The 23,357-nt window shown below is 37.7% G+C and overlaps 1 protein-coding gene across 2 annotated transcripts in view; it reads left to right on the top strand.

Annotated features, from left to right (window-relative positions):
* Positions 1-23,357, top strand: part of Alg11 (ALG11 alpha-1,2-mannosyltransferase) — a 96,889-nt gene that overhangs the window by 57,054 nt on the left and 16,478 nt on the right. For both annotated transcript variants that reach the window (XM_075305222.1, XM_075305221.1), the window contains exons 3-4: positions 2,084-2,542; positions 2,598-3,274. In XM_075305222.1, the coding sequence (XP_075161337.1) occupies positions 2,084-2,542; positions 2,598-3,274 (1,136 nt within the window). The remainder of the gene's footprint in view (positions 1-2,083; positions 2,543-2,597; positions 3,275-23,357) is intronic.

Here is a 23,357-nt window from a genome sequence, read left to right as displayed (position 1 = left end):
TCGGGTTCTCAATAAATGATCAGTGGGATAACTCCAAAGAAATTAAGTGCCGGATAGAAATGGCAAGAGAAGCATTCCACAAATACAAGAAAGTATTAACCAGCCATGATATTAATATCACAACAAAGACAAGGTTCATAAAAGCCTACATATGGCCAAAATTGTTATACTCAGTGGAAGTATGGACATTAAAAGCAGTAGATGTCAAGCGATTAGAAGCATTCGAAATGTGGATATATCGAAGAATTCTTAAAATTCCATGGATAGATCATGTGTCAAATGACGAAATTCTACGGAGATTGAACAGAACTAGAGAACTATTCACTCACATAAAGAGAAGAAAAATTTCATATCTTGGTCATATAATGCGAAACCCAAAATACCGTATCCTACAGACAATTTTACAAGCCAATATAGTAGGAAAACGTAGTAGAGGAAGACAAGAGATGACCTGGATTCAAAATATTCAACAATGGACAGAATTCCGAAATGCAGAAAATTTAATAAGTGTAGCTAGAAACAGAGAATTATTTTTCTTGTTTTGTCAATAATATATAAAAGGAAACTCTACATGAAATGTAATATGGTCGCTAACATTCGAATATCGAATATGCAATAAAGAAGAAGTTTGTCTAAAATTGAATCGATGTTCGGCAGATGATATTTATCATCAATTGTTACTTCATTTAACTTTCTATAATCTACAACTAATCGGAATTTCCTTTGTCCTGAATTATCTATCTTTTTCGGTACCCCTAATTATTAATTATTTGTAAAATTTGTTTCTTTTTGATTTAAAATTATTTTTCCTTTCTCTACGTTATTTGAGCATTTAAAAATTTTAAAATATCCATACCAATTATAAAATCATAATTTCTTCATGTGAGTGGTGCTGCTTTCCATTTCACTCTTGCATTATTAAGTAAATTAAATTCGTCGGGTGCTTCCGTGCATACTTCGTAATTTATTGGTTTTTTCAATTTTACTTTAGGGAAATCCTCAATTTCACTACTAATTAAACTAAAACTTGTTCCTGTATCTATGAGTGCATCGTAATGTTTATTGTTAATAATTGTCCTTTTTTACGCACAAGTACCCACAACAAAAAAAAAAAATATAGTAGAAGTGGATTACTATGTCATATCAAAGAATTAAATAAAATAATGTGGATATGTTGAACCGGAACATACAAATCATTTATGGATTTTGTGACAAAAAAATATTACAAATATGACTCGAGATTTTTGTTTTCTCCCTACATAACCTCAAATGATTTATGAAATATACTAAACCAAAAGTGAACCTGCCCTTTTGCTGACGAGTAGCCGGCTCAGCCACCGTGTCCTATAACACCTAGGAGGATTTTCTTAGTGAAAACTGAAACAACAGTTTCTTATAAAAAATCTTCAATATTTTTTCTGAATTATGCTATAGACTAAAGAATTTGGTTTTTGTTATTTGTGTGTTTTGTTCTAACATAACTTAGACATATAATTATGATCAATAACATCTAAAGGGTTAAAAAAATAAACTATATAAATCATTATCTTCCTTATCATATTAACGATGTCAGCATGTTCCTTCTAATATTTAGATGCGCCTATATTTCCAATAAATCAGCAGCTTGTAAGCTTATTTAGTTTTTCTGAAAGAAAATATAATAATTCGAATTTAATTTTGTTCAATTAAAAGTTAATTTTGTTAAACATTCCCTGCTATTCTATGCAGGGAATGTTTAACAAAATCAAGTCCAGGTTGCAGATTTAAAATCTTCTTTTGCAGTTGTAGTCGGTTAGCAGAAAATGGTGTATTAACGAAGCCCATTCATTAATATTACGAAGCATTTTTCTATCAGTGTGGCTTCGGCTCTCTCGAGGCTATCAATAAAAAGGCACCGCAATGAGAAATAAAATGGAATTGAACATATGGAAGCGATTAACCCTAAGTGATTATCGATCTATCTAATCAACGTTATTGATGTCGAAAAAAAAATTATAACCGATAAGTCGGATACCAACTAGTACATGACATTGAAATATCAAAGCGTTATATAATATACCTATTTTAATTGTTTTCCTTTCAGGCTAAATATGACAATATCAAAATCATAATATACACTGGCGATATCGAGAGTTCACCTAATACAATACTGGAAAAAGCACAGACCATATTTAATATCTGTATAGAAAAGGACAGTGTCTCATTCGTGTATTTGAAGTGTCGTCATTGGGTTGAAGCAAAGAAATATCCATGCTTCACACTCCTCGGCCAAAGTATCGGTTCTTTAATTTTAGGACTGGAAGCGTTGTGTAAATTTCCACCTGATATTTATATAGATACAATGGGTTACGCTTTTACATTACCCTTATTTCGATTTGTGGGATGTTGTAAAGTTGGTTGTTATGTTCATTATCCCACTATCAGCACCGAAATGCTGCGAAGAGTTCAGCAAAGAGAGTATTCGCATAATAATCACAACTACGTTGTACGTAATCCATTTCTAACATGGCTTAAAGTCACATACTATAAGCTTTTTGCAAAGGTTAGTTTAATGTACATGAAGTAACAAACTGAGGATTAATAAATGTATATTATAGCTGTATAGTTTAGTTGGTCGGAGCTCTGAGACAATAATGGTAAACTCATCTTGGACAGAAAACCACATATTGAATTTGTGGGATGCGCCCTTCAAAACACATCGAGTGTATCCTCCATGCGAAGTAAAACATATTAAAAATTTGAAGCGTACTCAAAATTCTGATGAGATAATAATTTTGTCTGTGGGCCAATTTCGACCAGAGAAGGATCACCCTCTCCAACTACAAGCTATGTATGAGCTGCGCACACAATTAAGTAGAAATGAAGATCTTTGGAATAAAATTAAACTCATTATTGTGGGATCGTGTAGAAATGAATCTGATTACGACCGCTTGAAAAATATGCTGGATCTTACCAAACATTTGTCGCTTGAAAACAGTGTTGAATTTAGAGTAAATGTCTCTTATTCAGAACTCTTGCAACTATACAAAACGGCAAGCATTGGTATTCATACTATGTGGAATGAACACTTTGGTATAGGAATAGTAGAATGCATGGCTGCTGGTATAATAATGGTGGCCCATAAGTCTGGAGGCCCATTGTTGGATATTATCGAAACGGCTGATGGTTCACAGAACGGATTCTTAGCATCTGATGCCGTTGAATATGCTAACTGCATATTGAGAATAATATACAATTCTGAAGAGGGTAATGATAATATAAGGATTGCTGCTAGGTAAGTAATATTCCTTAGAACTGTGGTTTTTGTTACGGACTTACAATGTTTTAATAATATCAGAATTCTTTAGTAACGAGACTTCTTGTGTCGGCCCCGGTATACAGTGAAGTTCGCTTTCCAAAGTTAATTAATTTACACAGGAAAGACTCTATTCATTTGAAATAATAGCGTTGTTTCAAAAGGTTTCGGTCTTTTATTTAGCTCAAATTTGGAAACCGATGAAAACGATGGAGGTTTTGCCCAAACCATCAATTCAGTAAATTTTCTTCATTTAAAAAAACGTAACAGTGAGAATTTTTGATTTTCTCCTGTTAAACACGAACTTAGTACCGGCTTCTATGTGATAATTAGTGAGAACGCTGTGAAATGTGTGGATGATGGAAATGCCCATCTATTTCTTTACTATTTTATTTAAAAAATACTCAAAAATAATTTATACATGCTCTATAAATAGAATAGGTTTAAAATTTACCTTTTTGCATTGTTGTTGTTTTTTGATTTCAGCTTAAAACCATGCATTGACTAAACTACAAGTGTAGCTTAACCAACAAATGAAAAGAATGTTTGTCAAATTTATTTGGGCAAAGCCCTATAGACTGCAAGATGGTTGGATGGACGCACGTTTCGGAATTACCACATTCCTCATCAGCATCCTCTACTTGCAGCAAAACTATCAACCAATTATCAGAATAAATTCAGGCAGTTCATTAAACCCAACAATGAACCACACTTGAACCTTCCGAAAAAAGGTTTTGCATTATAGCCGGCTTATGCCGAAATAAATTCGTACAAACATATCTCTTTTCCTATGCCACTGTCAAATCATCGATTTGAGTGCTTTTGGCTGGGTTTATTTTGAGCGTGCTTCCTCTTTTTTTCATTCGTTTTGTTTTGTTATTGTTAGTTTTGTTCTTCAAGCATTGTTGTTGTTTTTTGAATTCACCTTAAAACCATGCATTGACTAAACTACAAGTGTAGCTTAACCAACAGAGGAAAATAATGTTTGTCAAATTTATTTGGATAAAGCCCTATAGACTGCAAGATGGTTGGATGGACGCACGTTTCGGAATTACCATATTGCTCTTCAGCATCATCTACTTGCAGCAAAACTATCAACCAATTATCAGAATAAATTCAGGCAGTTCATTAAACCCAACAATGAACCACACTTGAACCTTCCGAAAAAAAGTTTTGCATGATAGCAAGCTTATGCCGAAATAAATTCGTACAAACATATCTCTTTTCCTATTTACCTTTTTGTATATTTGGGTTTCTATCGAAAGGGGACACAGATATCGTTCTTATTAAAGAACCATATGTATATAAGAAAAAATTATATGAATTAAGCCGGAGTGGGTTTCAAACTATTCCAGTATGCAGAGGTAACATAAATCGAGACTTTATAATTGCTAATCTTTTTTTGTCAATTCAATTTATTTATTGATGAGAAATATATCGTTAACAATGCATACTAATTCTATAATCCCACGAAGCCTTAAGGCTTGTCTGCAGGTTAATTATATTTTAAGTCTAATTGTACATAACAAGATTATCTATATCATTCAGCTCAGCTGTTTAATTTTTGATTCCATAATGACCATTGTTTTTTTTTTTTTTTTTCAAATAAAACTGTTTATAAGTCTTATTTCGGTATTTATTGCATATTAACAAAAAATTTCTAATGTCTTTCTTTTTTGTTTTCTTATTATTAATGTTAAATAAGTTTATCGGCAGAGAGTTCAACGTTGCTGGTAACGCCACTGCTAAATATGATTTCTCATAATTGTTTTTACATCTGGGGACTATATCTTCCTTATCTTCTACTCCTTGTGTTATGTCCATGGTTTATTGGCGTTAACAGGTCGGCATTAGAAGAAAATTCGTTTATTATAGTTGTTCTGTACAAGCCATTAATATTGAAAATTTGTAACTCTCTATAAATTTGCCGTAAGTGCATTTTTGGTTCTGTTCGTTGTTCGGTTAGTATTTCTAGTGGGCTGAGTTTGTGCGTCTGAGGAGTATTGATAGCTTCGATATAATATTTAATTTTTCTTTATTAAGTCTATAGATTAAATAATCCTTACAGACTAATTATAAATACATATTTACAAATAACATTATGCATTTAAAAATAGTATTATTTTACGCTTAAGTGTGGTATGATTTTCAGATAGGTCCAGTAAGAAGAAATACTTATTGAATTGAGATAACAGACGAAGTATTGGGTCATTATTCTCATAATTTGAAGGAGAAAAAGGGAATTTGAGCAGCTGGTAGTTCCGTGACGGCCTCAGAGGAACATTCACAAGGATCTGATTCAAAATATAAACACAATCCGTTCGTCCGTGAATAACATTAGACAAGAAAATAATATTTAGCATTGTACGGCGACTCTTTAAAGTTGGGAATTTGATTATATATTTTTTATCCCAGGAATCCCATCTGGACCACCACTAGTGGACGCCTTAACTGAGAGAATAAAAACACAAGAAAGTTTCTCTTCTACAAAAACAACAAATGTCAACCGTATAGGTGTCGCACAATGTCTGTCGGCAGTTATAATTTCAAATTGTCTGCCAAAAAATTAATGGAATGAAAACATTTATAAAAAAGAATATTTGTTACTACAAAGTAGGGTTTAAATCCTATTTTCTTTACGTTTCGTAAAGTCGGCAGAGAACTGAACTGGTTGACGCCGACGTAAACTGTATGATATTTGAGAGAAGTGCCGACAAAAACTGCATGATATTAGATATGAATCATCAGCATCATAAGTACTATTCCTATAAACAGATTCAAAATAGCCCGCGAAACAGTCCGAAATGGACTGGTCCCCATAAAAGTCAACACCATCCCTCCGGATCTTTGATGGCCTAGTCGAAGACTTACGTTCCATCCTAACAAAATCATAAAAAGACCTCGGGTTGCAACCCGAGGTCTTTTTATGATTTTCTAACCTTCTCACCTAACCTTATCAATGTAACGAACACAACACGCCCTTGATTCCATATTATAAATAGACCAAGCGACAGAGTACCGAGCATAATCAAAATCAGATCCCGTCCTCTTATAACGTCTAAAACATATATTCCCATCATTCCTGAGTCTCGTCAACTCAGGGGAATACCAATGGAATCCACCCTTCGTCTAGGAGCAGTCCGAGACACAAAACCGTCCTTGTAGAAATTATCAACAGCCACATCGAGATCGGACAACCTACACCTACAAACAGAGCCCCAGTCAACACCCGAAAGAAGCGAATTCAATACATCAAAATTCGTCTTCTTAAAATATAGCGAAAATACCGCATCACTAGCAGCAACCATTTGAGGCCCATGAGCAACCTCCAAGAGGGAAAGAGAGAAAGCAAGGTGATACCTATCTTCGGGATAAAAAACAGGATCACATCTGGACAAATCAAAATTATAAGCATCGCCTACAAAAACCAAATCAAGAATCTTCCCAAAGAAATTCAAAACTGCATTGATCTGACCCAAATCAGCATCAAGAAAAAGATCCAAAAAAGTCGTCACCCATTCGATATAATATTTAATTTTTCTTTATTAAGTCTATAGATTAAATAATCCTTACAGACTAATTATAAATACATATTTACAAATAACATTATGCATTTAAAAATAGTATTATTTTACGCTTAAGTGTGGTATGATTTTCAGATAGGTCCAGTAAGAAGAAATACTTATTGAATTGAGATAACAGACGAAGTATTGGGTCATTATTCTCATAATTTGAAGGAGAAAAAGGGAATTTGAGCAGCTGGTAGTTCCGTGACGGCCTCAGAGGAACATTCACAAGGATCTGATTCAAAATATAAACACAATCCGTTCGTCCGTGAATAACATTAGACAAGAAAATAATATTTAGCATTGTACGGCGACTCTTTAAAGTTGGGAATTTGATTATATATTTTTTATCCCAGGAATCCCATCTGGACCACCACTAGTGGACGCCTTAACTGAGAGAATAAAAACACAAGAAAGTTTCTCTTCTACAAAAACAACAAATGTCAACCGTATAGGTGTCGCACAATGTCTGTCGGCAGTTATAATTTCAAATTGTCTGCCAAAAAATTAATGGAATGAAAACATTTATAAAAAAGAATATTTGTTACTACAAAGTAGGGTTTAAATCCTATTTTCTTTACGTTTCGTAAAGTCGGCAGAGAACTGAACTGGTTGACGCCGACGTAAACTGTATGATATTTGAGAGAAGTGCCGACAAAAACTGCATGATATTAGATATGAATCATCAGCATCATAAGTACTATTCCTATAAACAGATTCAAAATAGCCCGCGAAACAGTCCGAAATGGACTGGTCCCCATAAAAGTCAACACCATCCCTCCGGATCTTTGATGGCCTAGTCGAAGACTTACGTTCCATCCTAACAAAATCATAAAAAGACCTCGGGTTGCAACCCGAGGTCTTTTTATGATTTTCTAACCTTCTCACCTAACCTTATCAATGTAACGAACACAACACGCCCTTGATTCCATATTATAAATAGACCAAGCGACAGAGTACCGAGCATAATCAAAATCAGATCCCGTCCTCTTATAACGTCTAAAACATATATTCCCATCATTCCTGAGTCTCGTCAACTCAGGGGAATACCAATGGAATCCACCCTTCGTCTAGGAGCAGTCCGAGACACAAAACCGTCCTTGTAGAAATTATCAACAGCCACATCGAGATCGGACAACCTACACCTACAAACAGAGCCCCAGTCAACACCCGAAAGAAGCGAATTCAATACATCAAAATTCGTCTTCTTAAAATATAGCGAAAATACCGCATCACTAGCAGCAACCATTTGAGGCCCATGAGCAACCTCCAAGAGGGAAAGAGAGAAAGCAGGGTGATACCTATCTTCGGGATAAAAAACAGGATCACATCTGGACAAATCAAAATTATAAGCATCGCCTACAAAAACCAAATCAAGAATCTTCCCAAAGAAATTCAAAACTGCATTGATCTGACCCAAATCAGCATCAAGAAAAAGATCCAAAAAAGTCGTCACCCATTCCGATCCACCTGAAGTAGTAAGTGGAATCAACGCCTCCGTATCAGAAAAATTAAAATCGCCCAAAACCACGTTCCTGTCCAAATCACTCATTCCAGACATAATTCTATTTATTGTCACAAAATGACGCTCATAGATAGAATATTCTGAAACCGGAGCATAACCTAAATCCCAGAACATCTACCCTTACCGCAAGGAATCCAATATTATTAACATCGTCAAGAACAATTCGCTCAGAGGGGAAGGTGTCAAGGACACCAATTAGTACTCCACCACCAATCCTATCCATATGATCCTTCCTGAACACCAAGTAACGACCACAAAGAATCTCAGAATCATATACCGATGGCTTGAGCCAAGTCTCAGTCATAACCAAAACCGCAAACTCAAAATCAAAACTATCAGTATACAGCCTCGATAGTTTCGTATTCAGCCCTCTGAACTTCTGATAAACAATAGAAAAAGAACCACTCAGTTTTTTGGAGATGGAGGAGGCCAAATATCACGATTACACAGCGTATCGAAGAGATCAGCATCAACAATAATCTTAAATGAAGACCTATTCTCAGAGAATTGAGACTTCCTAGACCCGGGGAAAAACGAGAAACAAAACCTACCCTCTTTGAAGCAGCCATATTGAGTTTCCTCGAGCTTTTCCCTTTCGGTTGAGGCTGAGGGCAATCCGACAAAGTAGGCGTCGCGAAAGTTATGAGAGACAAACCTGAATCAACCCCACGACCCCCGAAAATCACGATATCGAGTCAGTCACCAAAGGAATCGGTACAGGAGCTTGTGTGGGCTGTTCAGCTACAATACCTGTAACAGGATGACAAGCAATAGGAGCAGTCACAGCCGTTCGGGGCAGTGATGATACGGCACCACCTTCCGACGTACCGGAAACACTATCGCATCCTTCGTACCCCTTACACCCGCGGACGCACCACCAACCGTTGATGATACCACACCAGACTTCGGACCCAGTCCCAACAACCTTAGTACGACCCTCCTTCGGCGAAGACTTCTTGGAAGACTCTTCCGTTTCGTTCCCGATACAGGAGAGGCAACAAATGACGAAAGATCCGGAAACTTATCAAACAACGTCGAAAATTTAGCAAAGTTCGAATAGAGCTCCCAGATGTCACGCGTCATCGTAGACACCTCAGATGTAGCCTCCCTAAAAAAGTTATAGAACTCCACACTAATCTTCCTACATCTAAGACCGTTGTTACCAATGTACAACTCATCGACCACCCTTAGGTTAGGTTAAAGTGGCAGCCCGATTAAGATTCAGGCTCACTTAGACTATTCTTTCCATTGTGATACCACATTAACTAAAAGTACCTATTACATATGGGCACTTCTAGTTTTAACCGCTGAACCTTCTCGATTATTTTTCTTTGTTGAACCAACCAGATTGTTCCAAAAACATTAGCAGACTGCTTAAGTTAACGTTTTCCAGATCCGCCAGTAATCTGAAGCTATATGCTCCTAAACGTTGCTTACGCCTTACACAAAATGCAGGACACTCACACAAGAGGTGTTTTATTGATTCCTTTTCCTCCGCATCATGACAGCTCATACAATAGTCATTATACTTGGCACCAATAGTTTTTGCAAAATCGCCTATCAGGCAGCGACCCGTTATAGCAGATATCAGGAGTGATATCTGACGTCTCGAGAACATTAGTATATCTAGTGTGCGGTTTAAGTTGAAATGGGGCCATATTTGCTTGGTGTCGTTACAACCCATGCAATTCTCCCATCGAACATTTGCCATCATAACAGCCTTCTCACGCAGCATGAGCTTACAGGTAGCTAGGGGCATACCAACAAATTCTAGTTCCTCTGGAATATGTAAGGTAGTCCCTAGCCTTGCCAACTCATCCGCTTCGCAGTTCCCCGGTATGTTCCTATGGCCAGGCACCCACATTAGGTGAATATTGTACTGCTCAGCCATCTCATTGAGAGATTTGCGGCAGTCGATGACCGTTTTCGAGTTGAGGAACACAGAGTCCAAGGATTTTATTGCAGGTTGACTGTCTGAGTATATATTAATGTCCACATTTTTTGGAACATTACTTCTCAGCCAATTCGCCACCTCTCTTATTGCTAATATTTCAGCCTGAAAAACACTACAGTGATTAGGTAATCTTTTCGCTATTCGAAGTTCCAGATCATTAGAATATACTCCGAACCCCACTTGTCCATCCAATTTGGAGCCATCAGTGTAAAAATCTATATATTATTTATTCCCCGGGGTCTGTGTGCACCACGCACAGTGGTCCAAACCATCAATTTAGCCGGAAAAAAGTCATAACTTGCGTTTGAGAAGACTTATCGAGGTGAAACTTTGCATGTTTTTATTACAATAGAGGTTCGCACCAGAAATGGGCGGAATCCATTAATGGGCGTGGGATAGTTCTAGCTAGAAACAATAATCATTCGATTTGATATAACTTTATCTTTTATTTAGAAGCACAAACGAGCATAATAAAAATATGACCAATAATAGGTTTGAATATTTTATGCAGAATCTACTTCACTTTCTGAATCGACTTGCGGCTCGGACATTAATGCGTCAGGCGCATCCGAAAGCAATGCTAGTACTTCTACAGATAAAGGTTTTGCACTCCGATAATGCCTTTGTTGATAAAGATGATATAAGAGGATCTGAGGACAAAAGGAGGTAGTGAAATAGATCATACATTGTTTTTTCCCGCGACATTTTTCTTGTGTGATTCTCTCGTATATTCCTGAAATCCTTATTTCGGGATTCCAGAGCTTCTTCGGACAAGATTCCAATAGGTAGTGCGGCATATTGAATAATATCTGAAATCACCATCGATATACAACACTAAAGCCTCTTCGTTCGTGAAAGGTATCAGGTCCTTTACAAGAAAAATTAATTTTTTTTGTCATTGCTGACGCTTTCCACGGAGAAGAACCTACGCATTTGACAATGCTCGCAGCTTGTCTCTTTCCAGATTTATAAAGGCTTGTTCCAGCAGCAAAGGTTAATTCTTCCGGCGACCAACTCTCCAATAAATGCGCTACTTTCATTCTTTTTGCCCTCTCCACCCAGAGAAGGAATATGATCACCTCAAACATGTTTCAAGAGCAAAATATTATTTTTGGATGGTGACCATGTAACATGTTTGTCGCAAAAATGTTGTTTTCTCGGCAAACATAACATGCTTTCCGAAAACAGATACATAATTTCGCAGAAAATAACATGGTTGCAGCGAGCATGTTACATGGTCACCATCCAAAAATAACGTTTTGCTCTTGAAACATGTTTGAGGTGATCATATTCCTTCTCTGGGTGTCTCCTTGATTTGAAAATTCCTTCAAAGGTCTTCCATGCTTAGATGTGACGGTCCCTCTAATGTTCCTTCTTCAAGATCTGTTGATGAAGGTTCAGCAGGCCGTCTCCTTCACTTTCAAGTCCAATCTTAGAGAAAACTGTTTCTCTTTGTACCAAACATTGTACAGTTCCTTCCTTAAAATCGAAATTTTTCACTGTAAAAAAAAAACGTTTAGGCAAAAACTGGCGGCTGATTTTGCAAACATTGACACGTAGACATCACACACTTTACAAAAAGCCATAAACTATAGCATAAGTCGCGTAAAGTCCTACTTAAAACCTTCATGGAACTTGGACATTGAAGAAATTTTCACGGACTTGACACTTATATACAAGAATGATTTTTTATCTAAACAAAATACCACATTGAACATAAATTTCGAGTAATATTTATTCACACCTTCACCTTAATTCACTTTGTCAACAAAAAATATTATTAAAACTTTTTTTATTTGTTTTACAATCGCTCTAATTGTGTAATTAGAAAACGAGTGTGTGTCAATATTATAGCGCCAACGTAATCACATGTTTTTAAAACAATAAAGCGAAACTATAATCGCAAATTGAAGCAAAACAAATATACCGTTATGCACAGTGGACTCTTGCTCACTTATTATCAAACAAAATTTTTGATTCCAACAAAGTCGAAAAATATACTTTTTTTCCGACTAGATTAGTGTTTGGGACCACCGTGCCACGCCTCACTCTTGGGGATTAGAGTCAAACTTTTTGTTGAAAAGTGGACTCGCCAAAGTGTAATCCACTACGTTAGGCACATATGGCATTATTTTGAGGACTGAACTGTGACCGTAACTCTTTTCCGACCACAGCGATAGCTCGCGCAACCGCACAGCCGTTGTTGCAGCTGACTGTTTGGTCAAAATGTCTAAAGGCAATAGATGCAGCATGACATTAAGGGAATTTGTTCCTGTCTTGCTGAATGCGCCTGAGATACACAAACACGCCATACGCTGAACTTTGTCTAAACTTGTTGGCTGGTGAAGTGCCGACCACCAGACTACAACACCATATAGCATTATAGGTCTAACCACTGCCGTGTATAGCCAATGCACAATTTTTGGTTTTAGTCCCCACTTTTTTCCTATTGCCTTTTTGCACGAGTACAAAGCTACCGTTGCTTTTCTCGCCCTTTCTTCAATATTAAGCTTAAAGTTCAGCTTCCTTTCCAAAATAACGCCAAGGTATTTTGCACACTCACCAAAGGGAATTTCAATACCCCCTAAGGAAATAGGCCTAACCGTGGGAGTTTTAGGTTAGGTTAAAGTGGCAGCCCGATTAAGATTCAGGCTCACTTAGACTATTCAGTCCATTGTGATACCACATTAACTAAAAGTACCTATGGCACTTCTAGTTTTAACCGCTGAACCTTCTCGATTATTTTTCTTCGCTGAACCTACCAGATTGTTCCAAAAACATTAGCAGACTGCTTAAGTTAACGTTTTCCAGATCCGTCAGTAATCTGAAGCTATATGCTCCTAAAAGTTGCTTGCGCTTTACACAAAATGGAGGACATTCACACAAGAGGTGTTTAATTGATTCTTTTTCCTCCGCATCATGACAGCTCATACAATAGTCATTATACTTCGCGCCAATAGTTTTTGCAAAATCGCCTATCAGGCAGCGACCCGTTATAGCAGATATCAGGAGTGATATCTGACGTCTCGAGAACATTAGCATATCTAGTGTGCGGTTTAAGTTGAAATGGGGCCATATGTGCTTGGTGTCGTTACAACCCTTGCAATTCTCCCATCGAACATTTGCCATCATAACAGCCTTCTCACGCAGTGTGACCTTGCAGGTAGCTAGGGGCATACCAACAAATTCTAGTTCCCCTTGAATATGTAAGGTAGTCCCTAGCCTTGCCAACTCATCCGCTTCGCAGTTCCCCGGTATGTTCCTATGCCCATATTAGGTGAATATTGTACTGCTCAGCCATCTCATTGAGAGATTTGCGGCAGTCGATGGCCGTTTTCGAGTTGAGGAACACAGAGTCAAGGATTTTATTGCAGGTTGACTGTCTGAGTATATATTAATGCCCAAATTTTTTGGAACATTACTTCTCAGCCAATTCGCCACCTCTCTTATTGCTAATATTTCAGCCTGAAAAACACTACAGTGATTAGGTAATCTTTTCTCTATTCGAAGTTCCAGATCATTAGAATATACTCCGAACCCTACTTGTCCATCAAATTTGGTGTCATCAGTGTAGAAATCTATATATTCTTTATTCCCCGGGGTCTGTGTGCACCACGCCTCACTGTTGGGGATTAGAGTCTCAAACTTTTTGTCGAAAAGTGGACTCGCCAAAGTGTAATCCTCTATGTTAGGCACATCTGGCATTATTTTGAGGACCGAACTGTGACCGTAACCTTTTTCCGACCACAGCGATAGCTCGCGCAACCGCACAGCCGTTGTTTGGCCAAAATGTCTAAAGGCAATAGATGCAGCATGACATTAAGGGAATTTATTCCTGTCTTGCTGAATGCGCCTGAGATACACAAACACGCCATACGCTGAACTTTGTTTAAACTTGTTGCTGGTGAAGTGCCGGCCACCAGACTACAACACCATATAGTATTATAGGTCTAACCACTGCCTGTATAGCCAATGCACAATTTTTGGTTTTAGTCCCCACTTTTTTCCTATTGCCTTTTGCACGAGTACAAAGCTACAGTTGCTTTTCTCGCCCTTTCTTCAATATTAAGCTTAAAGTTCAGCTTCCTTTCCAAAATAACGCCAAGGTATTTTGCACACTAACCAAAGGGAATTTCAATACCCCCTAAGGAAATAGGCCTAACCGTGGGAGTTTTGCGATCTTTGCAGTACATGATTAATTCTGTCTTTGCAGGATTTCCCCAAGACCATTGTCTTTCACCCATTTCTCAGCCATCCGGAGGGCCCTCTGAATAATATCTCTGATTGTGGATGGGAATTTTCCCCTGACTGCCAGAGCCACATCATCTGCGTATGCCACCACTTTTATCCTTTCTTTTTCTAGAGTAACCAGAAGGTTATTTATAGCAACATTCCAAAGAAGAGGTGATAGAACTCCTCCTTGGGGAGTGCCTCTGTTCACATACCTTTGTATGTTTGCTTGTCCTAGTGTGGCTGAAATACGTCTCTTCATTAGCAGTTCGTCTAACAGCCGGAGTATACATGGATCAACATTCAGAGTTGTCAGTCCATTTAATATGGAGCTCGGATGGACATTATTGAACGCCCCTTCGATGTCTAGAAACGCCACGATTGTGTATTCTTTGACAGATAGTGAGCTTTCAATAAAGCTGACTAGTTCATGTAGTGCGGTCTCAGTAGACCTGCCCTTCGACTATGCATGCTGCCGTTTCGAGAACAAACTTGAATCGATGCTAGTTCTAAGATAAATATCTATCATCCTCTCCAGAGTCTTAAGTAGGAATGAGGATAAGCTGATTGGTCGGAAATCCTTCGCCCTTGAGTGAGAGGCTTTTCCCGCTTTAGGTATGAAAAGGACTTTTGTTTCCCTCCACATTCCTGGAATATATGATAAGTTGATACATCCTTTATATATCGCCGACAACCGGGGGATTTGAATGGTCCAAAGCTATTTAGCGCCCATCTTATTCTAGTTTCCGATACAATTTCCTCGACAGGAAACGACCGCTGAGCAACTGTAGCACCGCCAGTACATGGTTCAACCGTCTGATTTCCAGGAAAATGTGTGTCCAATAGTACCTCCAGCGTCTCCTCACTGGACGTTGTCCAACTGCCCTCTGATGTTTTAATGAAACCTGGAGCGGAGTTGGTGGATGCTAGAACCTTCCGTAGTCTGGAAGCCTCGGACGTATTCTCAATACTGCTGCAGTAATCATTCTAAGAGTTTTGCTGAGCCTTTCTCAGTTCTCGCTTGTATCCTCTCAGATTCTTCTTGTAAGCGTCCCAATCCTCAGGGGCTCTGGTGGACTTTGCCTTGTTAAAGAGCTTCCTGCAGGATTTTCTCATATTACTTAATTCCGTAGACCACCATGGTGGTCGATTTTTCCTCCTTGGCTTCCCTCTAGGGCATGCAGCTTTCAGTGAGATGTTGAAGGCCTTAGTAATCCGCACCACTGCGTGTTCGATATCATGCACAGTGCTCATATTTATCTCTGGTATTTCCGGTATCATCATATTGAACGATTCCCTATACCTATTCCAGTCAGCTTTCCTAACATTTGGCGGAAATGTGGTCTTGGTGGTATGAACATCAAATTTGAAACTGATGTAGCGATGATCTGAGATGCTGTGTTCACTTAAAACCTGTCACTCAGATATCATTTCATTCAGTTCTTGTGAGGCCAAGGTGACGTCCGAAACCTCTTGCCTGTTTTTAGTGACAAAGTTTGGGGCATCTCCCTTGTTGCAAACTACCAGATTAGTACGCAAAATAAACTCTATTAGCGACTCTCGCCTTGCATTAGTATCACTACTTCCCCATATACTATGATGCGCATTCGCATCGCATCCCATAATGAGCTTCGTCTTTGTTTTCAGTGACTCCTCCACTAAGGTCTTAAAGGCACATGGAGGCATCTCCCTGTCATGTCCCATGTAGACCGAAGATACCCAATATTTGCATTTGGCTATTTCTAAATTGGCAACGACAGTGTCTGCATTGCACATTGAAGGAAGCAGAAACAAGTTAAGATCGTTTATAGCAATTATACAGGCTCGATTTACATCATTACCAGTACACTGCAATAGTTTGAACCCCGGAGTACTTAATTCACATATTTTGTTTCTATAAATATATGGTTCTTGAATAAAAACTATATCTCTGTCCCCTTTCATCAGGAGAACTTTTAAGGCAGCACATGCAGCCTTACAATGGTGAAGGTTTATCTGGAGGATCCGTAGGACCATCGAGATTTTCAACAACCGTCACATCAGCCGCTTCAATCGAGTCATCAAGAATGTCCTCTGCAGATATCTCGGTGACTCTCGCAATAACCATAGGTTCAACTTTGGTGAGTTCTGAGGCAATAGAAACCTCCTCTCGCATACGGTGTCTATCCATGTCTTCAACTTTGGTATCTCCCTCGACTTCGCAAGAGGATCTGCTTACTTCTGATTCAGACAGAGGCATGTCCATTTCTGAATCCTTTAGCTGATCGTTTTTATATACCTTCATTTGGATATAATGAAAGCCATAACATACACGGCCCTGGGACTCTGCTAGATGTGGCAAAGACTGAGTGTTCAATATAAGCACTGCATGCCGTCTTGGTCCATCCACTTCATCCAAACGGCCAACCTACCAATCAGCTGTTGGAAGATCTGGATTGCATCGTTTCAGTCTATTTAAAATAGATTCAGGGTCAGAAGGGTTTGCAGGTATCCACGCATGTGCTCTAGGTCTAGCCGGTATGTCTTTCTTCTCGACTAACTCTAGAGCAGCTCCTTCCCAAACTTCACCAATTAGTATCAGAGCACCTTTAAAACATTCTATAGACCTCTGGTCCTCAAATGCGACTAGCTTAAATCGTCCTTGATGCCAACCAGCCTAGCCGGTATGCCTTTCTTCTCGACTAACTCCAGAGCAGCTCCTTCCCAAACTTCACCAATTAGTATCAGAGCAGCTTTAAAACATTCTATAGACCTCTGGTCCTCAAATGCGACTAGCTTAAATCGTCCTTGATACCAACCAGCCTCTTGGTATCGAGGATCTGGACCGGGAAACTTTTCCAGCACCTGTAAGTAGACGACAGACAGAGCATTCTCAATTTCCCCCATTTTTGCTTTGGAACCATACCGTCCAATGCTCCTTTATTAATAATAGCCATCACAAGGCTGTCTTTAGCAACTGAGGCAAACGATTGTTTATTTCTTTTGGAGGATGGCAGCTCATCCGGTGATCGTTCCCTTTTTCCAGCCTCAAGAATTCCTTTTGCCCATTTTAATGAATCGTTTTGTTTAGCCGACAGCGTGTTTGGGTCGACTGATCCTAACTTCTTTAGGATAAACAAAGCATTTCTGCGTTCCTTGAATCTCTTTCGTGAGGGATTACCTCCTTTTGATGTCGTTACCTTAGAAAAAGTACGACTTGTCAAAGTGTCGCCACCTGTCGACCCGTCTAGAGGTCGACTAATTGGGCCTAACTCTTGGTCATTGCCCAAATTTATAACTCCAGTCGATACCCGTCCACTGGGCCCTGAAGTTAGCAACCCAGTGGATGACTTTGATTTTCGCTGCATGGTGGCTTAATATCCCACCACGCTTGAAATTCTTAGTAGGTACCTATTACGATGAGTTTATCCGCTATTGAAAAACACGTCCGTTCCGTTCGACGGTTGAATAATCACCACCCTTGCAGCCAGTCCAGCACATTTCGAATGCCAGTGCCCAATACAAAGCCAGCATACAACAACAATCTCATCATCATGGTGAGTTCAGTAACAAAATAAAATTAAATTGAAATCCAAATACAAATTATAAAACAAACTATAACAAAAACAAAAAATCAAATGAAAATATCCCACTGTCTCAATATTCAATAGCGAAATTAATTGATCCAAATAATTTTTTAACAGAAATTTCTTCAATCACGAAATCAATCACAGTTTTAATAGGGCGAAACTCAGTTAATCTTTTCATTAAAAACGTAACTATTTTCAATTACTTTCTTTGTTTTTAGTTTGATTAAAAAATTAATTGTTTGAAATAAATGTTTAATTAAAAAAACAAAAACAGTTCCATCTCTTTTGTCAGTTACTTAGTCTTCCGAGTTTGATTAAAAGGTTGATGGTATCAATTAATTTTTTAATTAAAACTTTAAACATCATTGACTTAATTAACTTTCTATGTCTTTCTTAATTAAAAAGTTAATTCTTTTTAATTGGAAATATTTTGGTGATATTTTTTTTCTTTGCGTATAGCGGAAAAAAATCATTTAGCTTTAATATTTCTTCTGATTATTTTAGCGGTTCTTGGCCTTTTTATTTTCGAAATGTTTCTATTGAAATTTGGACAAAACTGCTTTTTTATTTAAGGTGGTAAAATTTACACATTTTATGAAATTCTGAACTATTTGGTGTGAGACACGAATTTAGTAAATCTTTGATTACATATCGAAGTACATATACCTATGTCCCCATTCCAGAGTACGTTATGTCGACTTAGCGTGTTTTGATGGATTCATTGTTTTTTTATTCGGATTGATGTGAATTTCACCCTGTCAATAGTTCGAATTTATTGGACACTTCTATCAAAAGTTATGGTTAATATTGTGATTCAAGTTTTCAAAATTTCCAATCCAAAAAGGGCAAAAGGTTTTGTTTGGTCTAAAGCGGTCTAAGTCATTTTAGCCATGTGCTATTGTAACTATTTTGAATTCATACATACTAAAAAAATCTACAATAAACATGATTTTAAGACCGAAAAAAATGAATTTATATCTTACACGGTTTTTGAGAAATTCAAAAAAAAAAGAAAACTTTGAACTTGTTTCCTGCAAAATTCACTTTTTAGACTTAGCGTATATCGATATGTAATATGTATTTTTAGTTAATGTATTTCAATAATAGTATATATGTGAGCCTGAATTAAATCGGACTGATACTTAAACCTATCCTTACCTAACCATGGATCCAAAATACCTCTGAATAGTTTATAGCAGAGCGCACGGTTACAGCGGAAGAAGTATACTTTATTTATTACTAAATGTCAATAACATAAGGAATACAATAAATGTCATAATACATAAATATATACAAATAGGGATATAATAGGATACGTAGATTACATGATAGTATAATCCCAATACTCCTCCTTAATCTGGATTTTCTATTGAAGCCACATTGCCTTTCTGAGTAATTCCAATTTATTCTTCTCAAACGGTTTCGTTAGGATATCAGCAACTTGTTCGTTTGTGCTTATGTAGTTCACCTTGAACTTTCCGTTTTGTAATTGATCTTGCACAAAGTGATGACGAACATCAATGTGTTTAGTTCTAGAATGGTCTCCACTTGCATATGCAATCGATATGGCACTTTGATTATCGCAAGCTATTTGCATCGATTTTGGACTCGGGCAAAAATGTGATTCTATACCACTCCACCATATTGCTTCTTGAACAGTTGCTGAAAGAGCATTGTATTCAGCTTCACACGATGAGAGGGCTACGGTTTGTTGCCATTTTGAGCACCAGGATATGGCTCCTCCTTGAGCGATAAAGACATAACCTGTCGTAGATTTCCTATCATCAACACTACTAGCCCAGTCTGCGTCAGTGTATCCGATGATATCACTTTTCTCATCTTTCACGAAATTCAATTTTAATTTTGAGGTGCCACGCAAATACCTTAAAATATGTTTTACTGCTAACCAATGATGGGTTCCAGGATTTGCGTTGAAGCAACTCATTTATTTACAGCGAATGTAATGTCTGGTCTAGTGCATTGAGACAAATACATAAGACATCCGATAGCTTCCTGGTACGGAATATTTTCCATTTTCTTCATTTCCTCGGATGTGGTAGGACAGTCATCCTTTGAATATTTTTCACTTGCATTCATAGGTGTGCTGACCGGTTTTGCATTCTTCATTCCAAATTTTTCAAGAATGCTCTCAATATAGTTTTCTTGATCAAGAGAAATTTTACCTTCTTCACGAGTGATTCTCATTCCAAGTTTTGTTTCGCGGCTCCAAGGTCTTTCATGTGAAATTTACGGTTAAGGTGACATTTTATACTCTTGAGCCAATTATCATCGTTACAGAAAAGTAAGATGTCATCCACATATATAGCTACTATAAGAAGTTTGTCTTCGAGTTTGTAAAATACACATGGATCATATTTTGACATTTGCAGTCCACTAGCCTCTAGTACTTTGTTTAATTCTTTGTTCCAAACTCTGCTTGACTGTTCTAATCCATACAATACTTTATTTAGACGACATACTTTTGACGCATTTTGATGATCCATGTGTAGCGGTGGCTGTTCCATGTAGATCTCCTCTTCAATGGCATCCATTTGTTCAACTTGTAGCTTTAGTTTTGCCGCGATTGCAAAAAGGTATCGTTGGGAACTATGACGTATAACTGACGAGTACGTTGCATCATAATCCACCCCCTTTCGCTGCGAGTATCCTTTTATGACCAATCGCGCTTTATAACGATCAATGCTACCAGTGACGTCACATTTAGTTCGAAAAATCCATTTACATTTGATTGCCTTACGGTTTGGAGGCAATTCTGACATTGACCAGGTATTGTTTTGTATCAGAGATTGATATTCCTCTTCCATTGCCAGCTTCCAGTGATTCGCATCTGGCCGTGCCAATTCTTCTTCTAGCGTCGCCGGATCATTCATGTATGTCTGAAACAAATGTGATGCAGTACTTTGTTTATTTTTAAAATTAGTTTCAAAATACTTGCCTTTAAATATGCGCCCCTCATCGCCGTGCTTAACCTTTTGTTGAGGAAACGATTTTCGGCTATTTGGTTGCGATGGAGGCGCCGCCAATCCAGAAAATCCAATAAAGTTGTCTTCAGAATTACATGTTGAGTTATCATCTCCTTGTTCATCATTTCGCAAAACATCTGTTTCATACTCATCTGATGAAGATGTACTTTCATTGTTAGTGACGTATTCATATAATCTAACGGGTTTCTTTCGGTTTCTTCCACTCCATCTTGACTGTGTTGCAGTATGCTGCTGCTGAGAAACTTGTTGATTGATTTTGCTTATGTCGTCCGTTGAATCAGTTGGGATAATTTCAATTTGTTGTTGTTCTGCCACTTCATTTCTGTTTATAATTTCAGTTTGACTTTGTTCTTCTAGTACATTTTCCAGGCTGACTTTGCTTCATCAATGAATGATACATTTCGACTTTTGTACACCATGTTTTTATCCGGATCATAAAAACGGTAACCTTTTGTGTGCTCATCAAAGCCTACTAAAACACATTCTTTTGCTTTTACATCCCACTTTTTACCATTTGCACTGGGTATGTGGACCATAGCAGTTGTTTTCCGAAAACTTTTATATGTGACAAATCAGATTTCCTGCCATTCCATGCCTCTTCAGGAGTGATGCCAGTGCCTTTCGACGGTTCAGTAAATAAACCGAATACGCTACAGCTTCTGCCCAAAATATTTTTGGCAAATTTGCATTTGCTAACATACATCTCGCTTTTTCAACAATTGATCCGTTGTTGCGTTCGGCAACTCCATTTTGCTCAGGTGTGTGTACATTTGTTGTTTGGTGATTTATCCCATTCTCTTTTACTATGCGCCGAAAGGTTTTGTTTGCGAAAGGTTTTGTTGGCAGCCCGATGTATCAGGCTTACTTAGACTATTCAGTCCATTGTGATACCACATTGGTGAACTTCTCTCTTATCACTGAGTGCTGCCCGATTCCATGTTTTATAGCCGAGTCCGAACGGCGTTCCACATTGCAGTGAAACCACTTAGAGAAGCTTTTAAACCCTCAGAAATGTCACAAGCATTACTGAGGTGGGATAATCCACCGCTGAAAACCTTTTTGGTGGTCGGCCGAAGCAGGAATCGAACCCACGACCTTGTGTATGCAAGGCGGGCATGCTATCCATTGCACCACGGTGGCTCTCTTGATCTTGTTATAAATCAATATTGTTATTTAGGAATCCTTTTGAAAAGCCCTTCAACGAGTGTAAAACATCTGAGCTTAATAAAAATGTCATTAGAATAAGTAATGGAATCCCTGTAAATATTAAAATAACCAAGAGTATTTACATATTCAGTGTCGACAAATTTATTTTGTCCTCTAAAAATCACAATTTGCCTCCGCAAAACACAAAAATTCTTTAAATTTGGCAGCAACTTCACTTTCACTTTTCGTTGTAAGAAAATGAATAAAAATTTTTCGTGTTTTGTCGTCGATAAGTGTTAGAAAATATCGGCTTCCACCAAGAGAATGTTCTTCCATTGGGCCGCAAACGTCACAATGTACCACCTCGAGTATCTCCGAAGCTCTATGTGCATTTTTGTTGAATGGTAATCTAATTTGCTTACCCATTGGACAAATTTTACAATCATTCGCGTTGTCATTCGAAAAATCTGTTAAATATCATGTACTTTGTTTATAAATGTAACCAAGAAAATGTTATTTAAATAAGTAGGCTTTGAGAAATTGTTTTTATGTTTTGTAAAGAAATATCTATATCATTAAATAAAATTTTCTTAAACTGTCAACAACAATAGGTTATGGGCCTATAAGCTTAAAAAAAAATAATAATAAAAGAAACAAAAGCAAGCAACCATGAGCGATACTAACAGATATTTTGGCATTGAAAAGCTCAATCAGGACAATTACTACAATTGGAAATTCAAGATGAAGATGTATCTTATAAAGGAAAGTCTGTGGGATGTTGTGGAATCGTCTCCGGCTGAACGTAATCAGGCTTGGATAAAGAAAGATAAGGAAGCCTTTGCGCTTATAAGTTTATGTGTGGAGGATTCTCAGCTGATCCATATAAGGAATCAAGAAACATCAAAGGAAGCTTGGAACAGCCTTCAAAGTCAACATGAAAGAATTACTCTTACCTCGAAGGTAACTCTAATGCGAAAAATATGCAATATGCATATGAGTGATGGTGGTGATATGCAAACGCATATTAATACAATGATGGAATTATTCGATAAGTTAGCTGCAACAGG

The sequence above is a fragment of the Haematobia irritans genome, chromosome 4 (assembly GCF_050003625.1).
Source record: "Haematobia irritans isolate KBUSLIRL chromosome 4, ASM5000362v1, whole genome shotgun sequence".
In the NCBI taxonomy this organism is placed as follows: Eukaryota; Metazoa; Arthropoda; class Insecta; order Diptera; family Muscidae; genus Haematobia; species Haematobia irritans.
The sequence above is the reverse complement of the archived record's forward strand: the minus strand, read 5'-3'. Positions and strand labels throughout refer to the sequence as shown.